This window comes from Corella eumyota, chromosome 2, assembly GCF_963082875.1.
Source record: "Corella eumyota chromosome 2, kaCorEumy4.1, whole genome shotgun sequence".
Lineage (NCBI taxonomy): Eukaryota > Metazoa > Chordata > Ascidiacea > Phlebobranchia > Corellidae > Corella > Corella eumyota.
Window position 1 is genome coordinate 12,713,687 of NC_137491.1, and position 9,000 is coordinate 12,722,686.

Consider the following 9,000-nt stretch of genomic DNA (forward strand, 5'->3'; position numbering starts at 1 on the left):
TTTTGTTTTTAATTTATTATTCTGCATTTTAATAGGATAAATCATCTTATGTGAGAACTGCTCACTTTATTAGGACATGTTTTGTAGATGACATTTATGACGTCACAAAACAAGTTACTATTTTTAGCTACAACTAAATAGGAGGGCATGTCATGTCAAAATATGTTGCAACTTTGTTTTAGAAAAGTGGTTATCTATTTTTGTGACCGAATGCCTAAAAATAGCTAATCGCGTCGAACTTTTATGACGTATCTGACTTTGAATTGTACGCAAAAATAAAACACACAAGTGCTTGTGTCGTCATAACCCGAGGGCACGATTTTTTAGTACGTAAGGGTGTGTGAGAACTGTAATAAAGACGCAGAGATCAAAATTCTCAATATTGTCTGAGGTTTCGTTTAATGGCCACATTTAACGACTTCACGTGACACTTAAAAGACTCGACTTTGATTTATTTTATCGTTTGCAAAATTTAAAACTTTTGAATATTGTATTGATTTGTATTCTAGAACAACGCTTGATTTTAATACTAACTTTACAGTACAAACATTGGCATTCGAAAGGAAATGTGATGCAATATTGTGATGATACTTAGAATATGCAATTTTTAAAAAAATTACTTATTTTAAAGTAACGTACAAAAATTTAAAATAACTAGAAAAAGTTTGTGACAAATTTTAATTCAAGGCCCATTGGACCAACGCGCCTTCTTGTTTGGCTGTTGTCAAAAGGTGGCGCCGTCCGCTTAATAATGCCATGTTGTTGATGGGCGTAAAATGTGCTCTACAAGAATACAAGATAGTAATAACTTAAAGCAAAAAAACATATAAAGTAGGCAAGGCGGAAAACTATTTTTTTCCACTTTTTTTGTTTTTTCGTTTACCTACTTTCTCTGTTAGTTGTTTTACATTAGTATATAGTCAAAAATAAAAAATAAAAAAACCTAAAACTGATTTTTTTGATTTTTTAAACATTGCCGTATTATTAAATTATTTGTCATTTTACTATAGCTAAAAAACAACATATAACACTAAATAATAAAACAAGTGCCCTTGATATTGACATCGATATTAACATGTTGACAACTATATAATTATAAGCTGTATTGCTACTAGTCATTTTAATTAACATGTTGTTGTAAAATTTGTTTAATTGCGTTTTTATCAGGGGTTATATAAAAGGCTGAGTCATAAGGGCACTTAAAGTAATTTTCGAATTAAAAAACAAAACGAATTACCTTTTTGTATTGTCATTATCAATCCACCGCAAACAAGGAAAAGTTTGACTTGTTATTGAACCCGTGACGTCACCAACGACCAAGGTTTTATTAACGTCACTACTTTGAGCAATTGTACCTTCGACGTCATCACTGTTTACGTCATTGTTTTCACCTATCTTCGCAGATTGCGAGTAGACACAAGAGGATGTGACGTCACCGTAATTAAGGTAGTTTCCCCAAATACCTTGTTTAAAGTTATTTTTTGTAATATTTTGATCTTAATAATATTAAAAAAAAAAAATTCTTACCTTTAATACAGTAATCTAAAATCGATGACGTAGTTGCCCACGTGACCCGATTCAAAAGGTCGTGACTTCTTACCTCTAACATGGTGTCAGAGTGCCAGGTTTTTATCTCAGGTGCTAAACACAAAAAACGACGTATCACAAAAAATTATGACGTAATATTTTTTTGATCTGTATTACAAAATAATTGATTTATTTATTTTAGCCTACTTGGCGTGATTGCACAAGACCGAAGAAAATAAGTCGATGAATATTTTTTAGATGACCAGTCCAGCCCAATTATGACGTTAGAGTGATGACCAATGCACCTAAAATTATAAGCGTAACAAATTGTTTAAAAAGAAATTTAATTAAAAAATGAAGGTAGTTTAAATTTTTTTAACTGTACTGTGTTAATAAATGTAATTATATTCGTATTGCTTATTTTAATTAGCTTTATTGTAAACAAACTCCTCTTCTTATACATCTTATACGTGTAAACATAGAGGCTTATGATTTACACATTATGCTTTAATTATTCAAAGCCCAACCTTCCCAATTCCGTGAACGCTAATCTTCGAACTGAGGCCAGTATGACGTCATATCCGATCGAGATTGCTACCTTTTTACCACTCGGCGAAAAACGAACGGTGTTAACGTAGGGTAATCCCCCGCCCGAGCACTTGCATTGAAGTTGGGGTAAGATCTAAATAAAAAAATTGTAAAACATATGTAAGAAAGTGGAACTATTCAACAGTTCAAAAATTTTAAAAATTACTTCAAACTCTTTGTCGTTTATTCTGACTATAATCACGAGACCAGTCGATGTACCAACGCACACAAGGTGGCGTTTTGAGCAAGCGTCCACACACGTGACGTCACTGGGTTGGGGTAATTGGTAACGCGCAAGAATACTAAAAAGAGATTAAGATATTTTAATTATTTAAAATTTATAATTTAATTTCGATTTTGTTACATGTGCTCTTTTGAACTGCATATGAAAATCCATCCGTCGTTTGATGACGTCACAAAATAATCCCCCAATGCAGTGGCGCGTACGACGTCAGTGCAAAATACGTCGTTTTTCTGTACAGCGTTATTAGTTGAAAATAGGGGAGTTAGTTTTGCGTTATTATCATTTCTTGACCTGAAAATAAAAATTAAATGATTAAAAGAAATTCTATAATATATTATAATAGGTTTCCCAACTGGTTGCAAATATTAAAATCGTTTTATAAAATGTTTTTAAAGATTATTTTACCTTTGTAAAATTCGTTCATTTGCCCGCAATCTTGGACTCGATGCTGACGTACTCGGTCGTCTGACGTCATCAATATTATTGTTTCTGTTCAATCTTGGGTTTTCACGCAAGTATTTTCGAACACTTAAAAGTAGGATTAAAACAAATGAATTAATGAAACAAAGTGAACGTTGCATAAATAAAAAGTGTTACCCTGTTTGCTTTGAAAATTGATTTCGCATAATTTCCAATCCTTCCTCAACTCCTGGCATTTTTACTTCCTTACTTTGAACTATAACAAAATTAAAATAAAAACAATTCTTAAAATTGAATAAACAAAACTGCGTCCTTTACACTTATATAAAATGGAATTGAAGCATTTACATTGGAATACAAAATTATAAAGAATAAATAATTCACCTTTTCTGTTTCTTATCTTTTCTTTTAAAGGTAAAATAGAACAACAAGATCTAACTCCCTTTCCAAAACCTCTTGCTACTTCGTACTCGTTCCATTTCCCAAACACAGATAAAGCTGTTAAACTACCGTCGTCTGATGACGTCACGGATCGAGATCCTGACGAGCGCAGCGGTGACGTCATTGACTCCGGAGTTTTAGCGGGAAATTCGAACTGCACTGAAATGATTGCGTGTTTTTCCGTTGCCACAAACAACGTGTTGCCAATAGCAACTAGTGACGTGGCTGACCCAACTTCTTGAGGAATTGGCAAAACCCCACAAATTTCGATTTTTGAGTGTTTGCATACAAACGCTTTTACTGTTTTGTCGTTGACCCCGGATGTAAAAATTAACCCTAAAAATACAAATTTAGTCAATTTTTATTAAAAATATTTTTTATCTTAAGAATACAGGTTTTTGTATTTTTTGGAAGAGGGTATGCTGTTGAAACGTGTTAAACTCTTAGTAAAGACCGAACTTAAGAGCAAATAATATAGCATTTATGTGGCTTGAACCCGAAACTTTTTGACTTGTAGTCTTATGCCATGACCAACAACCAAAATATCATTTCATTTTTTTTATAAAAATTAACAACTACCTTCACTGCTAACACAAGTGGCCGATAGGTGGCATTCGTGAGCGTGGGAAAATCCGCGTGTTGCAGTTCTCGTTTTTTCCGACCAAATCAGTAAAGTTCCGTTAGAGTCTCCCGTTATTATCGAACCATCTAGAAACTTGTTCGTTGCTAGGCAACATGAAAGGTATTCAGCTCGAAAAAACTTTCCAAAATCACCACTTGTTGAAAAAATTAGTAAGTTTAAAAAGAATTTCTGTAATGTCTAATGTATGAGATTTTTGCCAACTATCATGTTAAGTTATATAATATTTTACGCCTATTTAAAATATATCGAAAAAGGATTTTAAGTGAAATACTATTATTTAAAGTTTATTTTTAAATTTATTTGTTTGTTTTAACGTGTACTTACTTTACAGCTTCTGCCAGTTTTACCCTTCCTTCTTCTTCATAGTCGACCTCTATCTGCCAAAACGTAACATGGTGTTTCCCCACAATAGCGAATCCTCCATCGTTGTTGAAATTAAAAGTTAGTCCTCTAGCGCCGGCGGTGTTCACTTTTAGTGCAGGTGCTATAAGTTCTTTTTTTTAATAAATTTTTATAATTTTAACTTTATTGCGAATCTTTTAAAATTATAGTTTTTTGTAATTTAAAAGTAAGTTTTTGATAACGATTTATTAAATTAAAAAAAAACATTTGTAACAAAATAACAAAAAATGTACTTTAAACAAAATGTTTATGGCAATAATATTAATTATAAAAATAATAATTAATTACCCTTAGGTTTGTTAATTTTTGTTACGGGCGGTCGGTAGGGAGACCTAGGTAAGGTGGGCACAAACTTTTTGTGGTTCCAACCGATTTGCGTTTTCGGAGCCTCGGCAGTATTTTGATCACTGCTAGATGGCGTAAGAGTGGTGCTAGTTACTCTGCAACCACCATCCCAAACTGTCATCGTGTTGTCGGCATTATTTTCAATCGTTACAAAGTAACCCTTATAAATGATAAATAAAAACACTGTCTTAACTTTAATAATTTTATAAAACCATAAATAATTTTAAAATAAAAATTTAAACGAAAACATTATATATATTTTGCTTGAAAAATGGTTATATCAATGTGGTTTTAATAATTTAATTTACCTCCATTAGCAAAAATTGCATCTTGAAGATCGGATCTCGTATTGTTCCCACGCCAACCACGTGCATGGTCTCCATGGTAACTGCATCCCAAATACGAACATGAATCTTGCCACTGTCATGAGATCTCGGTTGGGTTGATTTTTTTATTGGAAAGGATAGTTGAGCTGATGCCACGTGGTTTAGTATTGGATGAGCAGATACACTTGATATAAGGTAAAGAGATTAAAAAATATTAAATATCAATAATAATAATTTGGTAATATTTAATTTTATTGTTATTAATTTTTTTATAAACAGTGGGCCATTAAATTTAATATAACGCATGTGGTAGTTTTTTTAATTCGGCTGAATTGTCAAGAGTTATGCCCAAATATTTTATGGTAAACACCTAGGGGTTTTCCCTAGGAAATTACTTGTCTGAAATATCTTATTTACCAGGTTTTTCCCTAAATACATTTATTTAGAAAATTTTCCATACCGCTAAAACAGAACTTATTTTAGTAAAGGCGTTACAAAAACTTAGTCTAAAGAAACAGGTTTTAAAGATTTTTATGTTATTTATTATACACTAATAAAGTAAGATTATTATTTATAAATCTTATATTAGTAATATTAAGTAGTCTTGTTCAAATAGATTAGAATACCTGTTAACAGTAGCTGAGTGGCCCAAATAGTGTCGTTGTGCTTTACGCTCGGGGTTGTAAACAATAACGATACATCCTACATAGTAAACGAGGTCGCCGCAAGGAATGGATGTCAGGCATTGCGGATATGCAGTGTTACAACCATACCTTAAAAAGAAATCGATAGTTAAAGCATACTGATAGCACTGGATTTTGATACGCGAGCACCAAAGTTTAAGTCACACTAATGGTGTTTAATCCTAGGGCTTGTCTTTGGGAAAGATAGTTTATAACTCTACTGCAAGAACCCATAAAATTGTAGACAAACTATATATAATTTTTACACATACAAAATTAAACTAACAAACTAAGTAAGGTATAAGGTATATACTTACACCCAATCCACTTCTATTTTGTTACGCAAAGGTCCCGGATTATTAAATTTATGTTCATGTTCTTTTATCCACTCGGGGACCTGTGATAGAAAAACAAAAACATTTTTTTATAAATAAACTGTTTCGTATCACTTAACGTATTTTTAACTTTGTATAAAGTTATAACAAACAATACCTGCATTAACAAGGTGTTTTCCCCAACCTGAATCTCTTCTAGTGCGCCACTAACCGATGACGACATGTCTCGGATGATGTCATCGAGCGAAAATTGTTCGTCATCGACTGAGGACAAAGTGGAAATGGAATGAGACTCCGAAAAAATTTTTTCATCAAGTATTTCCTGTTCTTTGTCTAAATTGTTTTCAACTACTTTTTCATTTTGGTTATTATCTTTTTCTTCGTTTTTATTTTCTTCTTTTGGTGTAATATACTCTTCTACTTTTTTACTGGACTTTTCAGCAACTTTTCTGTTGGTTGATTTACCTTTCTTCTTTTTTGCTTTTTTCTCTTCGTTAACTTTTTTCACTTCGTTAATCTTCTTTTCATTCATTTTACTTGAGGGTTCGTGATTCTCTGTTTTTGTTACCACTGTTATATCTACAACAACTTTTGATTTTTCTACGTTGTCTTCTGCACTACTAGTTTCGTCTGCATTTTCTTCTGTTTTGAGGTTGGGAGGAAAACTTGAAGTTTCTTCAACTACTTTAATTTCCGGTTGTTTTATAAAAACTTCTGGTTTTATTTCCATTTCTATTACAACACTATCAGTATTATTATTACTTTTATCCGACTGGTCTTCGTTGGCCTGGTTTCCAACATCAGTGTGAGCTATAATTTGACTATTTCCATTTTTTTCCTCCACGTCCTTTGAGTTTTCAACGCCTAATGCATCATTTTTATTCGCTGGAGTAACCTTGTTTTCCAATATAAGCTTTGAACTTTCCTCTAGGACAGGTTTAGCAACTATTGGTAAGTCATCTTCGGTTTTCTTGGGAACTATGTTTTTATTTGTATCAAGTTTACGACTACTATTATTCTCTAGGTTTGCTTCTTCTGTAACGTCATTGGTTATAAAATTATTCTCGTCATCTTTATGAGTTGTGACGTCAACGATTTGACTATTGACTGGAAAAGAAGATTTTTCATCTTTTAAAAGATCATCTTTAGAATTAATTTTAAGTTTTAGCATAGATTCTTTAGAAACTTTTGATTTCATTTTAGGCTGTTTTGTGTTTGGTTGGTTGGCACTATTGGTCGTTGTTTCTTTTTCAATTAGTTTTGATTGCTTTTTATCAATAACTTCTATCTTTTGTTCTTGTTTATTTGAAATTGGCGTTTTAGGATTAAGAGAATTGTCTGTAGTGGTTTGTTTTTCTTTAGGCTCGTTCTTTAAATCTTCTTGGAGAAGAAGTTTAAATAAAGATGTCGATGACTCGCTTTCTTTTGTTGGTGGATCGTCTACATATTTGTTTAAATAAAGATAAATTTTTAGAAATAAAACACATTTAAAGTGACGGTTTTCTGAAAATTCTGAAAAATTACTACATTTCATACCTTTTACTTTTTCTTTTGTCTTAATCGGGTTGTTGTCTACCTTTGTTTTTTCTGCTTGTTTTAACGTTTTTGAACTCTCACAAGGTTGTTGTGGAACATTAGGGTTATTCGCTATAGCGGGTAAAGTTGAAGCCGGAGTTGTTGACTTGAAAGCCGCTCTAAGTTTGCCAATTCCAATAGCTTTGCTCCGCAACTTGTCTAACTTATAATTTCGTTTGATCGGTTCCTCTGTCAAAACTGGCGTACTTCTTGGAGTATTTCTACAATGATTCACAATCAAAAAAATAACTAATTAAAGGCTTAGTATGAGTTTCTGTAGTATTCCTAATAAATTTACCATTAAAGTAGCCATCATCTTAAAGTTGCAAATATTTACAAACATAACCAAGAAAACATATTTAAAAATGTAAATTGATATATATATATTTTTATAGTTTTATTGGTGTCATCATTACCTGTGTCTGGCAGACATTGCTCGGGGTTGGTTTTCTTTTATTAAAACTTCCACACTGTCCCTACCTGACAACAACAACAAAAAAAAATGTTAAATGTAATAAATTATAGCTCATCCATGTGCGTAGCTATGAAATATTTCATAAAAACCTGTCTTTCTTTGAGCTCGTTTTAAATGACGAAATGCAGTCTCGATATTAATTCCTCTGTTGTCCAAAACCTCATCTCTAAATTCTCGTTTAGTTCTTTCATCAAGCCTGTAGCAAAAGCACGCGTACTTCAGTTATTTAAGAATAGTACTCTTAATAGATACTTATATATTTTAGATATATATTTGATTGTCATTTTGAAGTTGCCAATGCAAATATACTTGCTGATTATAGTATTTAACCAAGGGTATGATTAGTAAAAATCAATTATTACATTGCAATAAATCAACAAAAAGTGTTCCAATACTTTAACAGGTTCAATAAATAACCAGTTGAAAGAAAGGTGGTTTATTTACTTAATGCTATGGAATTCCAACAGCGACCAAAAATTCCGTTCGTTGGCAATCCTAGAGTCACGTGATAACTTTTGCATGTCCATCTTGAGGGAACGAAGTCGTTGGTGACTTACCTGCTTGAGGCTGTCGATTAACACTGTTTCTCTAGTTAGACTCATTTTGTATTAAGGTAATCTCCTAAATCAACTGCACATTTTCAAACTCAATTATCAACATTTTATTTAAAAAAATTGTAAATAAGATAATAGTTGTTGACTTTAGCCTTTAAAGTTAAACATTTCTGTTGCACACGTTTTCAGCTTAGGCCTACCAGTTTCTAATCTATATATTCTCTTGCGTTAAAATGTTAGCCGACTAAAAACCGTATTTATCAACTTGTAATAATCAGAAATAATTTCTCTATGTTCAATGTTGATCATTTTAAATATCACTTTAAAGCTTCTGCGCTATCTCGTTTTATTCTACCACTTTTGTTACGTAATAAACACAGATACTGTTTACAATAGAAAACATGATACCAATTGTTAAGACAGAAGAGTTGTTGTTTCAAAT

At 32.0% G+C, this 9,000-nt stretch overlaps 1 protein-coding gene across 2 annotated transcripts; it reads right to left on the bottom strand.

The window, feature by feature from the left end:
* Window positions 1-486: 486 nt before the first annotated feature.
* Window positions 487-8,849, bottom strand: LOC145741631 (uncharacterized). 2 transcript variants are annotated; one of them, XM_082559244.1, is made up of 21 exons: window positions 8,449-8,849; window positions 8,094-8,200; window positions 7,946-8,009; window positions 7,491-7,750; window positions 6,112-7,394; window positions 5,937-6,016; window positions 5,563-5,709; window positions 4,919-5,120; window positions 4,554-4,770; window positions 4,188-4,347; window positions 3,800-3,996; window positions 3,164-3,556; window positions 2,957-3,035; window positions 2,765-2,887; window positions 2,480-2,650; window positions 2,282-2,417; window positions 2,055-2,209; window positions 1,735-1,832; window positions 1,528-1,641; window positions 1,238-1,463; window positions 487-783 (listed from the first exon to the last, which is right to left on the bottom strand). In XM_082559244.1, the coding sequence occupies exons 1-21, from the start codon at window positions 8,604-8,606 to the stop codon at window positions 678-680; spliced, it is 4,476 nt and encodes a 1,491-aa protein (XP_082415370.1). In that variant the 5' UTR covers window positions 8,607-8,849; the 3' UTR covers window positions 487-677. The 2 variants fall into 2 exon arrangements, with proteins under 2 accessions (XP_082415370.1, XP_082415369.1); XM_082559243.1 differs by having other exon boundaries at window positions 4,188-4,356.
* Between the last annotated feature and the right edge of the window lie 151 nt (window positions 8,850-9,000).

What these genes read in the sequence shown, in the direction of transcription:
- LOC145741631 (XM_082559243.1), bottom strand. Translation starts at nt 8,606, where the DNA reads ATGAGTCTAACTAGAGAAACAGTGTTAATCGACAGCCTCAAGCAGGTA. An exon ending in AAAACACCTTGTTAATGCAG is followed by an intron (nt 6,017 to 6,111) that starts GTATTGTTTGTT and finishes TTTCTATCACAG; the next exon opens with GTCCCCGAGTGGATAAAAGA. An exon ending in AAAATAGAAGTGGATTGGGT is followed by an intron (nt 5,710 to 5,936) that starts GTAAGTATATAC and finishes TTTCTTTTTAAG; the next exon opens with GTATGGTTGTAACACTGCAT.